General features: G+C 41.8%; 1 protein-coding gene across 7 annotated transcripts; it reads left to right on the top strand.

The window, feature by feature from the left end:
- The first annotated feature begins 4,640 nt into the window (after nucleotides 1–4,640).
- tmprss4a (transmembrane serine protease 4a) lies at nucleotides 4,641–16,056 on the top strand. Of its 7 annotated transcripts, none has more exons than XM_076036103.1 (13): nucleotides 4,641–4,841; nucleotides 11,309–11,363; nucleotides 11,470–11,610; nucleotides 11,742–11,894; nucleotides 12,002–12,128; nucleotides 12,225–12,344; nucleotides 12,537–12,577; nucleotides 13,038–13,200; nucleotides 13,308–13,474; nucleotides 14,231–14,326; nucleotides 14,418–14,560; nucleotides 15,046–15,198; nucleotides 15,390–16,056. In XM_076036103.1, exons 3-13 carry the CDS (start codon nucleotides 11,502–11,504, stop codon nucleotides 15,399–15,401), a joined length of 1,284 nt encoding a protein of 427 aa, XP_075892218.1. In that variant the 5' UTR covers nucleotides 4,641–4,841; nucleotides 11,309–11,363; nucleotides 11,470–11,501; the 3' UTR covers nucleotides 15,402–16,056. The 7 variants fall into 7 exon arrangements, with proteins under 7 accessions (XP_075892218.1, XP_075892219.1, XP_075892215.1 ...); XM_076036104.1 differs by having other exon boundaries at nucleotides 4,641–4,854; XM_076036100.1 differs by lacking the exon at nucleotides 4,641–4,841 and adding an exon at nucleotides 7,778–8,198.
- The last annotated feature ends 1,550 nt before the right edge of the window (nucleotides 16,057–17,606 follow it).

The following is a 17,606-nucleotide window of genomic DNA, read 5'->3' as shown; positions in this document are numbered from 1 at the left end:
CTTAAACTGCCTCAGTGCCTGCCTGAACTCGACTCGACTGCGAGATGATCACAGAGGACGCGGTACAACTCCATCCTTGTAAGGTTTTATTTAACAAACAATGTCCAACTATTTAACTTAAGCTTTGGCTGTCATTCTCAACAAAGAAAAAAGGAGTCAATTTAGGTTAAATTAAACATATAAACAGACTGCTTACCGATAGCGTCTCTATTGTCATCTGGGCACTAAGTGGGGCTTGTCTTTTCCCTGCAGCAGCCAGCCGACAGAACAGACAGACAAAGGAAGCTCACACCTGCCTGCTGGCACTCTTAATCAGAGCCACCTGTGCACCAGTTTGACAATAATCATTTACAATAATGAAAATAATAATAGTAAAGTGTATTAATAATAATACATCTCTCTCTCTTTTTTTTTTAAATAAATTAGAGAAAAGTGGGGGGAAAAAGTGATGTATTTTCTCTCAACCTAACCTAATCTAATCTCATGATCAAACTGAACAACCAATATAGCATTTTTTTTCTTAAATATTATTTGAAAAGCGCATCATAAAATAGCATTTAAGAAGAACTTACAACTTGCATTAACCCTCCCTAAACACAATGTTAAAACTTTGTATCAAATTCTCTAGAATTTGATACAAAGTTTACCACGAGGGAGGCACGTTTCAAATTATGACTTAACAGTTTCAAAGAAATGTTACAATGACTTGGTAATTCCCCTCCTCTGTATTTTGGTGGAAAGATCAACCTGAGATAAAGCAGCAAACTGGACAGCGCGCACGCTGGAAGATGATGACGTGTACGAAAGTGAAGTTGACAGAGCAGTTGGCAGTCACGTATTCAACAGTCATTTAATGACGCCACTGATGGTGAACGGAGGCGGAGACTTCTTCATGCTGGTTCTGCTGTGGACAAAAGAGACCAAAAAAATGAAGCTCCCCCATACAACCATGAGACAATTCAAGTTAGGAAAATGCCATTGTGACTGCAGTAGCTGTGGAAAATGAACTTACATTAGGATTTTGTCTTTTAATGATGGCTCTATAAAAGGAATGAGACAAGATTAAAAGTAAGAGATTTACCATAGTTCAGTTCTACATGATAAAAGTGAAGAATTGAAACTGTTTTCGAATGTCATAGAAACACTGGGATCAAAATCTAGCTAAATAATTGCAAAAACATAGTTTTCTTCTTTTTGGTATCAGTTGTTTCATTACAATGATTATTGTGCAGTGTACACTGCAGCTTTTGAATTTACTCATAACTATAAATCATCTTGAGACCCTTGGATTAAACTGCATTTCATGCGCTAATAAACTGCATCCAATGGGCTATGCGATAGAAAAATATAGAAAAACATCAAAGCATATCCAGTAAATGTTCACGATCCACTGCTGCTCTGGGTGATGGAGTAGCTCTGTTTGAGGGATGCAAAGTATTCTCCTGAATGAATAGTTTTCACAATTTATCTTCATGGAATTGAGGTATCAAGCAATGACTCAGGTGCAAACCTGGACAGCTATTTATTTATTCATTTACTCTTTTTTGTTTTTTATAAAGCTCAATAGTGCAACATTAAGCATTTACTTGCTCTTGTTGGTTTTCATTTGTCAAACTACGGGGTGGCACTCACCTTTCTTCTTACAGCACTTCTTGCACTTTTTGCACATTTTGCATTTGGTCTTGCAGCAGAATTGCAAAATGCCAATGGTGAAGAGGATTCCCAGAATCCCAAAGCCAACCAGCACCCCCACCGCTTGTGAGTTCGCCGCACTCCCTGTGAATGGAGTTGATTCAATTAGAGCCCCCAATTAAAGCATTCAATACAGATCAGCGCTAGGGGAAGCAATTTCACGAGGCATTTTACTTCCGATGCAAACTACAAACAGAGCATGCTCCTCCATCCGGCCGCCTGACCTTAATTGGATCAATAGATGAGTCCATTGCGCAGAAGATTTTGCTTTGATGAGAACAGACGGGGAGATCGATGTGAGAATGATGCTGACTGCTAACACTATGCGGCTGAAGACGCACTGCAACAGAAGAGGAGGCTGAATTTGTTGGGGTTTTTTTACCGCCTTTTCTTTAAATCATTCAAAGTCCCAAGCAGGAAAAAGAAGGAAATCCTGTATCTTATAGGTGCAATAAACAAGACAACACTGGTGACTGTGTAGGAAGGCGCCATGTAAAACTTTTAAGGCAATGAGACCACTGTTGAAAATAGGATTTGTTGGGATTGTTTACTTCAAGGCCCTGCGATGAGCTGGCGACTTGTCCAGGGTGTACCCTGCCTTCGCCCTAAGACAGCTGGGATAGGCTGCAGCAGACCCCCGTGACCGTGATCTCAGGAAGAAGCGGGTATAGAAAATGAATGAATGAATGTTTACTTCAAAAAAAAAAAAGATAAAAAAATGTCCAATCACGGTTACTGTCTGCGGATTTCAGGTTATGTATGCTCAAGGAGGAATGCTTACCATTGTTTCCCATCGTTGACGAGCAAGGAGGACGAGTGTTCTGTCGAGTGGCGGTGTCGTTTCCTCTTTCCTTTCGGCCTTTTGGTGTTGAGCTTCAAATTGACTGCCCAATGGTTTATTGGAGTGTTTTATCCTGACCGTGAACAACCATGCTGTTGCTCTTCTATTCTACCGTCTTTATTTCTAAGTGCGTAATGGCAAGTGTCTGACTATGTCCCCATACCAGTAATTCCTTCAGAACCAGTCAAACGTCTTTGTCAACCTTTACCTGTCTTCCACCCTTTGTTACCAGCCAACGTTAAAGCAAAGCAGGCCCGACGCTGTCGCACGCCTTGTTGACATTGACAATTGGCCTAAGCAAGCCTTGTTTTTTTTTTTCTCCACATGTTAAATTCCTCTGAAACTCCTTAAAGAATAACCACCTTTTCGCTAAATGCCTCACTCAAATTCAATTTAAGACTGACAACACAACTAGAAATACAGGTTCTCTCATCTCAGGAGGCCTCTTGATACATACTGTTGACCACTTCAAGAGATTTCATGTAGAAACTGCCCTTTAATGTTTCTAAAGCAACCAGCACTCTTATTCATACAGTAGCAATACATATTTCATATGACAGAAACTCAACTCAATGACTGAACTGATGAAAAAAAACATGAGTCACATGGTGCAAGGGGACTCCCTGTTGGTTGGATGAAGTATGACTCTTCGTCACCCCGCTGAGCCCAATGATTGAAGCAGAGATACAGGAACTTTGTTTTTACAATACTTTAAAAGCCACGTCTAAATATATTAAATATGGATAGTGTACTGTTAGCGTTTACCGAAGGCACTGCAGTAATAGTACTTATTAGATAATGATGTATGATTTAAAACCGCAGATTCAATTTAAAAATGTAAGTCTGACCACGTTCTGATTCAAGTTCCCATATACACTGCCGATAGTGAAACAACAAGACCAGAAACACAACACTCAAGGCTTTTTCAGGACTTTCTGCTACTGGCAAAAACTTAGTTCAACATTAGAAGGGATTATTAACACAGTAGGAGTGCATATGATGAGTATCACAATAATCACAATCTTGTGATTGTTTTCACTTTCATTTTCCACTTCCCACACAGCAGAGGTCACATCTCGTAAATGGTTTAACTCCCCAATTAACAGGCTTAAAAACAGCCACCCTTATTTGAAGCTACTTTCACGTTAACTGAATAGCAGCCATGGTTTTGAAAACAAGACGTTAAAAATGATTGCAGAAACGACTGGAGTTTCATTTTGCAGTGACTTCTTATAATCATTTTGGATGCGTTTTCACTGAATATCCCTTCTACTTTCACTGTGCACACCAAAGCTTAGCTCTTTGAAGTTTGTTGGCTGCCTACTCACTCGCAAGAACAGAGAGACAGATGACTAAAGATGTTTTCAGGAAATCCTTTTTGGGACATTTCTTGGTTGGATGGCAAGACATTTCCAGGAAACACTATTTCACAGCAGATAGTCACCTTTACATTGAGCAAAAAAGACCCATGTGATGTACGATCTATCTCCACCTGATGAGTGACGGACCGCTGCTACCATAAGCAGTCAGCTTCGTGATAGATTTGGACTTCTCAGCAGATGAAGAAATACTTCAAATGCATCTCTGGTGAGAGAGAAAGAAGAGAGAACCTCCAGGTGGACAAAGAACATGCAGACTCCAAACAAAGAAAGGGCCTCAGCTGGGAATGCAATCTCTATAAATGAAACACAGATTCCTATTACTCCACCGACATACACTTTGAGACTCAAATAACATTTTGTAATTTGCGATCCTTTCATTGAACCCATGCCCTGGAAAGAATCAATTATATTACCTCCCCCCCACCCCCGTCTTTGCCAATTCCATGCAAGGACTGTTCACTTGCCAGTTCACAAACGCACTTTAAAACCCTGGTAAACATGTGACACAGTGAAGCTGATTATTAACCAGCCACATTTTGTGCTGCACTTACTCTTAACATCTCTTATCCAGTCAGATCAGGTTGCACTTAATGTGAACCTGTCGGAAGAAAAACAGGCTTCTGGGTATCCGAGAGCGATGAGAAGATGCCATGCAAGGGCCAAGATGTACATGCGTGTATGTGAGTGCGTGACAAAAAAAAAAAAAAAAAGCCTGGATTTATTGGAAAAGGGAGAGAGAGACCGAAAGGTGGTGACATGGAACTAACTGGGTGGGAATTGAAACATTCCAAAGGTTGCTCCATAGCCGCAAACACAACCGTTTTGAGGAGAGTTCAGAGTTCCAGCAAACCGTGAACCAGAAAAACTCTCCTTCCTCGTTTTTTGGTCGTTGTTCCTACTGACAAGGAGCACCTGAGTCTTTACAGGTGAGGAAGAGCGGTAAGTTGTTTGCATGTCTAAAATGGACAACTTCCTAAGTTCTAGTATATCACGTTGCTGTCGAAATATTGAATTTGTGTGGGGTTGCACTGTATCTTAGCACTGATAGTTGTTTCTATAAAGGCACTTAACTTTGGTCAATGTAGGTGTAGCAGTTTTAATTGGTGCTATATATGCATTTTTCCACCCGTGACCAAGTGTCAAGTTTTTAAAATAATGGCGTGCAAAGTCAATGTTTAAGATTTCTCTGCATTTCATTTCATTTTTTTTGTATGAATATAAAGCCATACAATTTAAATTTGTAAAAATTGATGGTGCTGCGCAGAAAAGCTTCAAGCCGGAGTTGATTTCCCGGTTTATGTGCAAGGGTTTTTTATATTTAGTTTTCTTTCGTTAAGAATGTGCATCCTTTTAGAGCATCTTCCGCTCTCGTCAATTAGAACGCGAAACCTTTTTGACAATTTTAGAGTCTGATGTCCATTTTAGGGTGGAGTGACTTCAGCCCCGGATCACTCCAACATTTACACATGACTACACTTCAGGACAATAACCATAGACTTGAGCTCTGTTAATATTTAATTTTTTATGTATATATGTGACCTGTTCAGCCGGTAGTTGTTCATAGTCTTTACAAACATCTAACGGCAAAAGCAGCAAAATGTGGTGCCACTGTCAAAGAAATGAATACATGAATAGATGTTTACACTTATTTTTTGCTGCATGTCCAGAGCTGTTGCGGCAATGAGCAATGTGAACTGGCGTGACTCAGCAGAAACTAGGGCATAAAACCAGTTTTGAAGAAATCACAGAAATGCTTCTACGTAGCATGTACAAACACTCTGTCAGCCACTGTTCTCCGTGTCAGTATCAGTGGTGAGCCAATGAAGCCTAGGTGTTAGGTAATAGTTTGGCACCTCAGGCACTTTTTTTGCCCACTCTAACAGACAAGACAGACAACAGGGGACATTACTGAGTGTCAAATTCAGCTAAGAGTTTTTGTTTTGTTTTTTGATTTATGTAACTGAAAGAGTGCTTTAAAGGACAGGTTTCAAGGACTTTCCAGTAGTGGAAAACAAAACTAAGTCAAGGGTGATTACGGTGCTCTGCAGTCAGGAGAACTGAAAATGAGAAAACTTTGTTTGAATTATTTGGCATTTTAATAACGTTCCAAAGTAGTCAATAATAAAACAATGGCTTTCAAATGCATAAAGAAAAAGACGACTCAACCTACTTTCTGCACCTCAAATTGATTTAAAAACTAAAATGTGGACACCAGATTCTTTTACTAATACTGCAGCAGTACAACTTTTTTGGTTAGTATAGTCAGGAAATTATATTTTCATTCTGTCACATATATACATTATATAGTACATTAAGAAAAGAGGTACAAGCGATAAGCTCATGATAATTACTAAGTTCATGGGAAAGTTGTTGTTTTACCCCCCTTTATAAAACTGGAACGAACTGACTGGGTTGATTACGCAAATGCACAAAACAAATTGGACAAGAATTCATAACCAGGGTGGAGTCAACAGACGCCTTGGGATGGGAACCTGTATTTCTCGTGCTCAAGGCTCTCAGCGAGAAAGAAAAGAGACATTGTGATGAAAACATTCCAGTCCACAGTCTGCACTACTGAGCCAAACACCAGTATTTCTGGGTGAACTGTGCGATTTAAAAGACACAGTTCAAACACAATCAGCTGCTGTTTCTAACCACAGCTCTTTCTCTCAGCAACCAGCCGTCTCCGTTTCTCTGACAACTATTTTCCCACAGTTGTTTTTGCTCAGCGGCCCATAACACTAACAGAGTCCTCATTTCTGGAGTCATTGACCTTCTGACCGGAGTGGTCAACCAGTGCATGATTGAAGAGGATCTTTAAGCTTACTATTTGCCAGAGAGATACACTGGTTTTACTTTTATTAAATATCGTTACCAAAAATCAAGGATTCACGAAAGTCAAAACATTGTTGGCAATTAACTACGAGAGGCCAAAACAAAAGAAAAAACAAAAGTGTTTTATTGATCTAAAAAGTTCTTCCCGTTTCTTTAGAACATCACAAATGGACCACCATCAACGTCTCTGACCACACCGTGGTTGATTGAACAATTACAATACCGCTATGTCCTCCAGTGACCTCTTTCGATTTGACAAATGTTTCTAAAAGCAGCTGAATGTTGACCTTATGAGGAATATTCCGACTGAATGACTTGCTTGGTGATTGCTTTAAAAGTCTTTTCAGGGATTTTTTTTTTTTAATTAAAATAAGCTATAGATTGAAATGATTCAATGAAAAGATAATGACGATATTTGCGCTTCCTCTGCCAATAGTAAATCAGTTAATGAGCCTTTTAACTGCAAGTTTGCCGTCAAAGTGACATTTGCATGTCATTTTGATGTACGGCTAAACATAGACATGTCTGTGAGAAATATCCAATGCTCATCTAGTATTACTCATAATATGACGTCACTCATGAACTCCTGACTGATACCAACTGGCTTCTCCGTCAGTCTAAACAACATACGGGTGAAAAAAAAGGCCCACACCCGAGCCTCAGGGCATGTTACTGCACGCACAAGATAACTGCCGTGCCTGCGTTGTGCGTACGTGTGTTTGTCTGCGACTTTGGCCGCATCCACGTTGCTGAATAGTTTTCTATCCGCGCGGGTCAGGGTAGAATTTGAGATGCAAAGAAACGCCGGAGCGCAGAGAAGTAAAAGGGAGACGCAAATATGAAGTGAATTTGCATCGAGGAAAAAAAAAACAACAACCAGCGTACCTCCAGCGTACCTGTAGCAAGCAAGGCCAGGTGGAGTGGGAGGGGTATGTGGGAGGAGGGGCAGAGTGGGGAGGGCGTGCAGGTAAGATGAGACATGAAGTGAAGGAGGGAGGAGGGTTTGAGGACCAGGTACGTTGGAATACTTTAGTTTTGCTTTGTCAAGCGAGCTTGGTCACTCAAAAAGAACTCTTAGCGCAAAACAGGCGCGGCGCTCCGCACAAGAACTCTTCACGGAGTGTCTGAGGTTTCCAGGAGAGGAACCAAGTCAGAAAGGTCAGATCAGACACCCCTCAACCCGCATTCAGTCACGCGGGCCGGAGAAAGAGAAAGGGAGCACGAGAGTTGAGTGATTTAAACCGGGGTTCTCTAGCTTTAGCCGGTCAAGTGAGGAGGAGGAGGGCGGGGGGGTCAGGGGACGTGGGAGACACACACAGCGGACAGCGACTCACGAGGAGGTCCCACCGGCAGGGAGGCAGACAAGACAGGGAGCAGTTTCAACACGTTCCCTGGTGCGGACGAGGTGCATGGGAGCAGAGCCAAAAAGAGACAACTACAACATGTGGGTGAGTGAAAGTAAACGTATACATATGCGACAAAAAGACACTGAAGGGGAGTTTTGGTTTGTTCACAGCGTCAATCTAAAATATAGCAGCCCGGTTGATGTGTTGAGGTACGAAGATAAATATTAAAAGCAGTGCAGGGTGTTAACTCTCGATCGGTTTCTGCATTGTGTGTTCCCACAGCGGTAGAAATGCAGAAATCCAAAGTAAGAAATTCAAAATAAGAGCATTTTATTGTGTCAAATATGATGCCTTTTACTTCCTACTGGCACTTATTTTCATGTGGCACATAGTACAGAGTTCATTTTCTTTTACAACATGAAGCCTCTCGATGACACGGGCGTATTCCTACTTTTATACGACCTACCTCATGATAAGATGGCTTGATACTGTCATAAAATGATATGACATGGGGAAAAAACCAGGTCAAAACTGCCAGCAATGACTGCTAATGTGTGTTATTGAAACAGCTCACGTTCTCTTGCCAAATATTCTAACGTGTGTATTTTAAAGTAAAGCAGGCCCCGAAGCCAAGCCCCCGCATCAAACAAAGGGCGTTGCCAAATATTGACTAGTTATCGTGCACCTGCAATACAATCGTGAGCCCATATTCAGCCAATCTCACCGTTTGTCCCTCTGAACATCTCAACGCGTGCAGACTGCTCTGCTCTAGATCTCAGCTTTTGATTAAAGCTCGTCCAACAAGTCACGCGCAGTTTCTGTAAAGGTTTAAAGTGAACGTGTCAAAAGAGAGGAACCTGACCCTACAGTGTCGAGAGGCAGCAGGTGGAGCGCCTCTTTTTGACAATAGGTTTACCATGACACAGCTTTTATCCATTAAGGCTGACCCAGTAATGCTTTGCTTATCTTATTTTTGCCGAGGCTGAAGCAGTTCCCAGTAGAACTGTGCTATTTCACTGCAGCTGAACGTGACTCAGGCTGGTCTCGGTTGACATGTGTCCTCATCACTTGCCAGGACACATGGCGAGGCTTGCACTGTCCCACATGACAGTTTTGAAATTTTCCTGTGCTTCATCAGGTGGCTCTTATTAATCATAGCGGCAGTAATAACCTTCATGTTTCTCGGTCGCAACAGCATTATATGAAGGATTTCACATTATTTGACTGTATTAATACAGAGAATGTACAGTAAAATATCTGTTATTGTTTTCTGTTTTTAATCTCCCCTTGATATATTACATTTTAAAATTCAATTTATAATTTGTAATTAATCATACACACACACATACATACATACATACATACATATAAATATACATATATATATATGTACATACATACATACAAATATATATATATACATATACATATATATATACACACACATATATATATATACATATATATATATAAATACATATACATATATATATATACATATACATATATATACATATATATATACACACATATATACATACATATACATACATACATACATACATACATACATACGTATACACACACACACACACACACACACACACACACATTATTGTTAAATCTATTATGGTTCACTGTATGTTTTTTTTGTTTTTGTTTTTGTTATGTTTTTTGTTGTTTTTTTGGGAGGGGTTGAGGGTGGACAGCAACAATAACAAACATACCTAATACCCGTTACACAAACATGCGTGGAAACTATATGACGCTAACTTGACAAACTGCTAGCTAAACTTTAGCTACTTAATTAGTCCCCGGCTGCAATCATTAAGCCTTCACTGACTGCGCTCGTATTCCAGAGGACCTTTAACCACCGAGTTGTCTCCTCAACAGCCAGTTACCAGCCTTCAACAAAGTCGCAGAAATGAGAGTCTACAAGTACTTACCCCCGGACTTAAGCCTTGTTTATTTTGGTACCGTGTTAACACACCCGCTATGTCAAACGAGCAGTCCAGACATGCTGGTCCAAGGTAGGGGCGAAACTACCAGAAAACTTCGGGTAAGACCCAACAGTTGACTGCCGAGTTTCAAAATGCTACATGGAAAGGGGGAAACATAGAGTTCAGAGTAAACTACACTGGTTCATAGGAATGCCAACACTGGAGTGTTTGGAAGTTAGCAAATAAACTGTAGGGGCGGTCGGCAGCTACACGTATACATGCATCCGCGTTTAATTGTGGTAATTATTTATAAGTCAGCGCGCGCGCATAACACACACACACACTGAAAAGTATGATGGCAGTGTTGTGTAAGAGGGAACAGCTGGTGTCTTTCACAGGGGTCACTGAGTGGGGCGGGCGACACTTCACTCGAGTTTTGTCCCATCCATCAGCATTAGGGTGTTCTGACTCCACAATATCAGTTGCATTTTGCATGAAAGCGCTCTTCATCCGAACCCCCTGCAGAACCGTACTCCGAGTGTCTATCACTTACATGGGCTGGGCCCTGATAAATTATGGGAACTCCCTGCAGCTTATGGAGCATCTGACATAGGCACACGGGTGTAGCGTGACATGCAGTGGTGGCACAATGTGTTCCTTGAGTTGAGAGTTCACTCACTAAATTGAATGTGCGCTCTTTACAGGCACATTCCATACTTTGGCTTCACATTCTCCATGTCACTCTTATATTGTATAGGTGCATTGGATTGATTGATGAAATCGGTACATATATTTGCAGTCACCTGACAGCTTGGTCCCATGATGACAAGAAATGTAGACAGAAGAAGAAAAAAAATTGGTACACGGAAACCTGAGCCAAAAATTACACAACAACAAATCTCATGTTCATGCAGCGTTTTTCCTCTAAGGCTATGCAATGTATACTCTCCTTTCAATGTCTGCACTTTTATCATCCAAAGGCGATGCAGCGATTTATGTAGCACATATGATGCTCGGCCTACTCAGTGTCCTCAACTGAAGAGCACTGCACAAGAAAGTGCAACATATAGGTGAAGAGCTCTGAATGGTTTAATTCTGCAGTAGATAGATTACACTGAATAATTGGAGAATAGTAATAATAATAATAACAATAAATAAATAAATAAATGTAAAATATTGTGATTATTTCAAAGTTTAGATGCGCAATTAGGGCATTTTTTTTTTTTTTTTTTCATTCAATGATACACCATGTATTTGTTGCTATTTTCACAGGCAGCTATCCAGGTGCCTGAGGATAGTTCAAGACCGTTAAACCCAACTCAGCGAGGTAATCGGCAGATTCAGTTTAATTTTTATCACATGCTGGTTGTGGGTGCCAATAAAACACTATTTTTTTTCCCTTCCGTTTGTTTCCCTTCTTGTGTTGGTCGCAGCGGTTCCCAGGCCGGGCCGCCACAGAAGGCCCATGACGGCGCCAAAGACTCAGGACAAGAAAGCCAAATGGAAGAAGATTGTGCTCTCCATCCTGACAGTGATAGTGATACTTGGCATTCTAGTCACTGCAGGTTACTTCAGTAAGTAATAATACGCTAACATAGTTTTCTCCTTTTAGGGCAGTCAAATCCATGACACCACAAAAATACATCTTTAAGTACCTTACCATCTCATATCATCTCACTGATTCTTAATGTCCTTTCCTCTGCAGTTAAGAAGCTGATTGACAGCAAGTATTTCTTCTGCAAGCGCTCAGTGAGGTTCATCCCGATAGACCAAGCCTGCGACGGGATAGAGGACTGCATCGGAGCAGAGGATGAGATTACTTGTGTGTCGAGCTTTAAGGTCAACACGACCTTCCCAGGTAAAGTAAAGGACCTCACTTTGTCCTGCTTTGTCAGCGCGCACACACACAAAGGCAAACCGCGGGAAAGCAAACAATGTCTCCTCTCCTCTCCGCCTCTTCTGCAGTGCGCCTCACGTCAGCTCGGCACGTCCTGCAGGTGCACAGCCCCGGCGCAGGTTGGAGTAGCGTGTGCGTGGATGGCTGGACCCAGCAACACACTGAGACGGCGTGCAAACAGCTGGGATACACGCAGTGAGTGTACACCCACCGTGGCAGAAAAGATCGCATGTTGTTCGGCTTGTCTGAGCTGAGAGGAAGTGTCAACTCGTGTCCCATCTCTCTGGATAGTAACCCTCAGAGTGCCGCTGTTCCGGTGACCAGTTTAATACAATCAATGAGAAATGGACCATTCACGGCTGTCAGACCTGGGACCGGCAACACACCCATACATCAGGCCACCATGGACCAGTGAGTAGGACAACAGTTGGACTACTAAAACCAAATCTTTTGAACTTTCCTTTATGATCAAGCAACAGACAGGTGACATCATTGACGCGAAAAGTCTGTCATCTTTAAATTGCCCAAAAAGCTTCATTGACATTGTGTGGCCATTTGTCAAATGTGTGCAACTCTAAATGCTTAATGTTTCTTCATTTCCAGCAGCAGCTCCTGCAGATCTGTGGTATCTTTGTCCTGTTCAGGTGAGTCCTATTTTCAGCGGCACAACTCACGTCACCGCAGTTGTTTCCTTTCTCTGAACAGGCAGATAGCAAATAAGTGCTCATGAGCCATGGGCGGGAACAAGCGGTGAGCTCACAAACACAGACGGGCGCGTGGGAGTTCCGCCGCTACGTGACCAAAGGTTAACATATGATGGATCCAATTGTATCCAATGCGTCCAAATTGTTTCACGGATTAAAGCAAAAAGGGCTAACCATTTATATAAACAGCCCTGATTCTAAAAATATATACTATATATAAAATATAGTGTGTGTGTGTGTGTGTGTGTGTGTGTGTGTGTGTGTGTGTGTGTGTGTGTGTGTGTGTGTGTGTGTGTGTGTGTGTGTGTGTGATACTGTGTATATATCATATATATATAGACACACACATATATATATATACATATATATATACATACAAGCATGTTTATCTGTTTATCAGACTGTGGACAGGTGGGCTCGCAGGATCGAATTGTCGGGGGGACCGCCGCCTTCATCGAGGACTGGCCCTGGCAGGTCAGTCTGCAGCAGGGAGGCCAACACGTGTGCGGAGGCTCGCTGGTGTCACCACGATGGGTCGTCACCGCCGCCCACTGCTTTGCCGGGTGCGTACCTTTTGCCATATGTTATTTTAAGGTGTATTTCGCTCACATTTTACGGACAAGCGCAGACTCACACTTCCCACTCGCCCTCTCACCCTTTGGCCTTGCAGCAGCAAAAAGGAGTTGAGCCGCTGGAGAGTGATGTCAGGCCGGACGCACATGAGCACGGCGGGAGGCTCCTACGTGGACAGGATCATACTGAACGAGGACTACGACCCGGCGCGGAACGACTACGACATAGCACTGATGAGACTCAGTAGCCCAATCAGCGTGGGAGGTCAGAGGGAGTCTATTTTGACGTTAACACTGAAATGCCCTTTCCGAGTGAAGCTGAGGTGGTTTTCACACATTTGTCAGTCAGTTCTGCTGAATCACAATGAAGTCTGTGTTCTCTCCTTGGCGCTGGTTATTTGGGCACACAGGAGAGCTTAAATAAACCAACTTTTTGGCACTTTGTTTGTAGCAAGAGAGTAATCCAGCCTAGACTACTGTTGAAGTCTCCCTACAACCGCTGGAAGAACTGCTGCACCAAACCAGCGCCCTTTCCTCCTCTTCTTGTTTACTCGTGCGATAGGGATTTTCGTTAAATTTCCAGTCTTAAATTCTAATAAGTCAAAAAAAGTCAAGATACACGTGGCCAAAGATTGCTGTCAGTACTCTCGCATGACCTTTGTTTGCAGTGGGTTTGTTTCATTTCACCCAACACAACTGAACCGGATCATAAAGAGAAGTGTGAAAAGGAACCAAAACCAGCAACAAAAAAATAAAAAAAAATGCATTCACGTGTAATTTGTCGTTTTTGATCCAAACCAAAGGAAGTGGTTGACAGGTGGGAAAAAGCCTTTAAAGCTGATCAACAATCATAGGAACAAGATCGCTGATCACCTGTTAAGTTTCGCTCCTGTCTGCCCTCTGGTGGTTTGTGGGAACACAGCAAGCTTTTCACTCAGGATAAAGGCACGGCTGAAGCAACTGGTGGGCAAAAATGTAAAAAAAAATAAAATAATAATCATTACCTTTCACTGTCTTCCAGAGAACCGCAAACCGGTCTGTTTGCCTCCTAAAGCCTTTGGCCTCCCTGCCCAATCCAGCATGACTGTGACTGGCTGGGGATACCTGGAGGAAAACGGTAGGCCACTGAAGAACCGCCACGTTTTGAACGGTTAACGCGTGTATTGGCATTACCTCTTCAACTTTACAAATGCGTCTCCTGCCATTAGGTAAGGTTTCCCCTTCGCTCCAGAAGGCCTCCGTGCCGCTGATAGACCGGGCCAAATGCTCCAGCCCCACAGTGTACGGCAGCTCCATTACTCCCAGGATGATCTGTGCAGGCTTCCTTGAGGGGAAAGTAGATGCATGTCAGGTAACAGACAACCGACAATATTATGTTTGAAGAATTTAGCTCAGAAAATATATTTAATTTCACAACATAGCTCTACTGTGGTGGAAAAAAGGTTTTGGACACCTTATATATTTGCTACAGTATTTTTTGCTAAGAATCAGTCTCAAGTCTCAAAGTGAGGTTTATTTTAGTGCAGTCACCAACATTTACCCCTATGCTGCTTGTCCACTGTTCTGTCCAGCTCAGAGCTGGATGTTTCAGCCACATCACGTCCCTTGCAACACATCCAGATTGCAAGAGAACAAGAGCTACAAAAATATGCATTTCTGATTTAGTTATTATTAACAATAAATTAAATGCACAAAAATGTCTCTGGTAAATATTTAATGATGATAATTGGGATTGAGTACATTTTTAAGGGTGTCCGCAAACTTTTATCCACTACGGTATATCTCGCTGTTCCCTGAAGAGCTTCAAAATGTTCTTTTTACTGTCACTGCTCCCAGGGCGACAGCGGAGGTCCTCTGGTGCATTTCTCCTCTTCTCAGTGGCACCTGATTGGAGTGGTGAGCTGGGGCGTCGGCTGTGCTCGAGAGGGACGACCAGGTGTTTACTGTAACATCGAAGAGATGCTAAACTGGATCAGCACAGCCATCGAGGTGCAGTATCCCATAAATCTACTGTGGTCCATGTCCGGCTTTCATCATTATTTCTTGTCAAGTTTTGTCTTAAAATAAAAAATAAATAAATAATGGCTCTTATCACAACACAACTAAACCATGATCTTGCACATACAAAGAAAAGAACTTAAGTAGATAACTAGAAATGTTTGTTTGTTTTTTTTCTCCAGAAAAACCCATGACTTCTGCAGCGTCATGAGAAGCCTTAAGGGAGCAGGTCCATGTTGAAACCAGTGTGAAGCTAAAAGACGACTTTAATTTTTCACAAGGACTTCAGAAGGGGGGTGAGCACAAGAGAAAACGGGGTCGCTGGACATCGATCCTAGCAGCAATAAGGATGGGAATTTTAATGTAGCCATGCAACACTGCACACACGTTTATTGTCCATGTAAGGGCCAGTGTGTGTCATTCTAAATTCTTACTCAGGGTAACGTAAATTTATGTATTGTTCCTCTGGTCAGTCCCAGTTTTTTTTTTTTTTAATTTTATTAGAATTTTAAGGATCAAGCCTTTTTAAAACATTTTTTAAAGATTATTAGAGCGAAGATGAAGAGAGCAGAACATTGCGGATGAAGCTACTTCATCCCTTTCGGTATGGTATTATATACCTTGCAGTGCACCTTCCCAACACTAAAAGAAGGATGCAGGCTGTAGAGCTGAGTGTGAAGTCTCAGGTTAAATCTCAACACTCCACAAGAGAAACTTTAAATCCAGGCGCTTCAAACATTTCTGGTGCTGATTCAGTGCAATTAGCAGTTGCAACATTTCATTGGACACACTGTGTATTTTCTATTAGACCAATTTCAGCACTTTATGTGGAAGGAGAAAAGGACTTGACTTGATGTTATGTGCACAATTCAAGTTAAAAAAAAAATGCACTCAAAGCTTTTGCTGTTTGATCACACTGTGTTCAATGGGTCTTTCAAATTGCAATCGTATTTCCAGGGTTTCTGCAGACAAGCTGACGACATGGCCTCAATATTCACAGCTGCTATGAAGCCTAAGCTTTATTTGTCAACCAGGGTGCATAAAGTATTTCCGTTTGTGCAGTGAGGTGAACGTCTATTCTCTTTCTATTCTTTTTAAAATCATTCTTCCAGTTTTCGCAAAAGAAAATTGCTAGTAAAGCATCCATTCATTCACATCACTTTCCTTACTTTTACAGATCATCCATAAATTTGGTATTTAAAAAAAATATATATACAATATATAGTTTACACGACATACGATCATTTGACGTGAATAGCTATTGTTTTAAAGGTTGGTACTTGGAGAAAAACAAAGGCCAAAGTGGCCTGTATGATTTAACTGTAAATACTCTATGTTGCATTTTGTTATTTGAACGTACATGTAAATATGGTGTAAATGTAATAAAGTCTCTCTTCTTTAACATTGCTGGCTGACTTCAAAGTAGTGTCCAACTATTGTGAAAGCACTTTCAGGTAACGCTATATTTATTTAATCATGAACAAAATTAAGCAGAACATTTTTATTTTAAATTGAATTAGTTTTTTTTCTTTCAGTGGTACATCTTTATTTAGACTGGGTGCCAATAGATAGACCCCGTTTAATACACACATGTTGGTGAAGAATATGTAAAATATATAGCTATGTAAAATATGTACATGTAAAACCTTAGCTTAGAAACTTATAAATAACAGCATACTTCACCTTTCTTTGCGTGTTCTCCTACCTGTGACTTGTACTGCCGTGGCTTCTAGGAGTGCCATCAGACATGTCATGGCCCATGTCGGGGCAGATGCCGCTGTTTGTGCGAAACGTCGCGGCAGACCAAACAAACCAAAAAAAGCAGCTTCTTCCAGGCAACACAATTTTATTTTGAAGTTTCTTATGTGTAGTTTCCTGTTTTGAACGTTTTGACTTCGCTAGGAGCAGTAATCAGTAATTGGTATTCCAAGTAATTTGACCAACATTGGTCGCAGGTAGTGGCACATGCAGTGACAGATTCACCAAAAAAGCGGCATAAACAGCGGCTCAAGCGGTGAAACCTCCACCAAACAGCATGAACTGTGGCATTCTCAATGGCACCTCTGGCGAACAGTGGCATCTGCCACAATGTCTCGCACAAACGGTGGCATCTGCCCTGACACGAGTCGTGACATCTCAGGTGGCGCCTAGAAGCCACGGCAGATATCACGGATAGTAGCGCACACATTGGCACCTCTGGCAACAGTGGCATAAGCAGTGGCAACTCTGGCGAACAGTGGCATGTGCCGCGACTGCTAGTGGCACCTAGCTGCCAGAGAATCTGCAGCTAGGTGCCACTGCCACAAATTGAGCATGCTGTCTCAAAAAATTGGAGCTGATTATTTTCCCCATATTTCACACAGTGAAATCATCCCTTGGGGCAGACTGGACTCTTTGGC

Source organism: Nelusetta ayraudi, unplaced genomic scaffold (assembly GCF_046127955.1).
Source record: "Nelusetta ayraudi isolate G7.1 ecotype Tasmania unplaced genomic scaffold, CSIRO-AGI_Nayr_v1 ptg000048l, whole genome shotgun sequence".
Lineage (NCBI taxonomy): Eukaryota > Metazoa > Chordata > Actinopteri > Tetraodontiformes > Monacanthidae > Nelusetta > Nelusetta ayraudi.
Note: the sequence above shows the minus strand (reverse complement) of the source record. Positions and strands in the feature narration are given on the sequence as shown.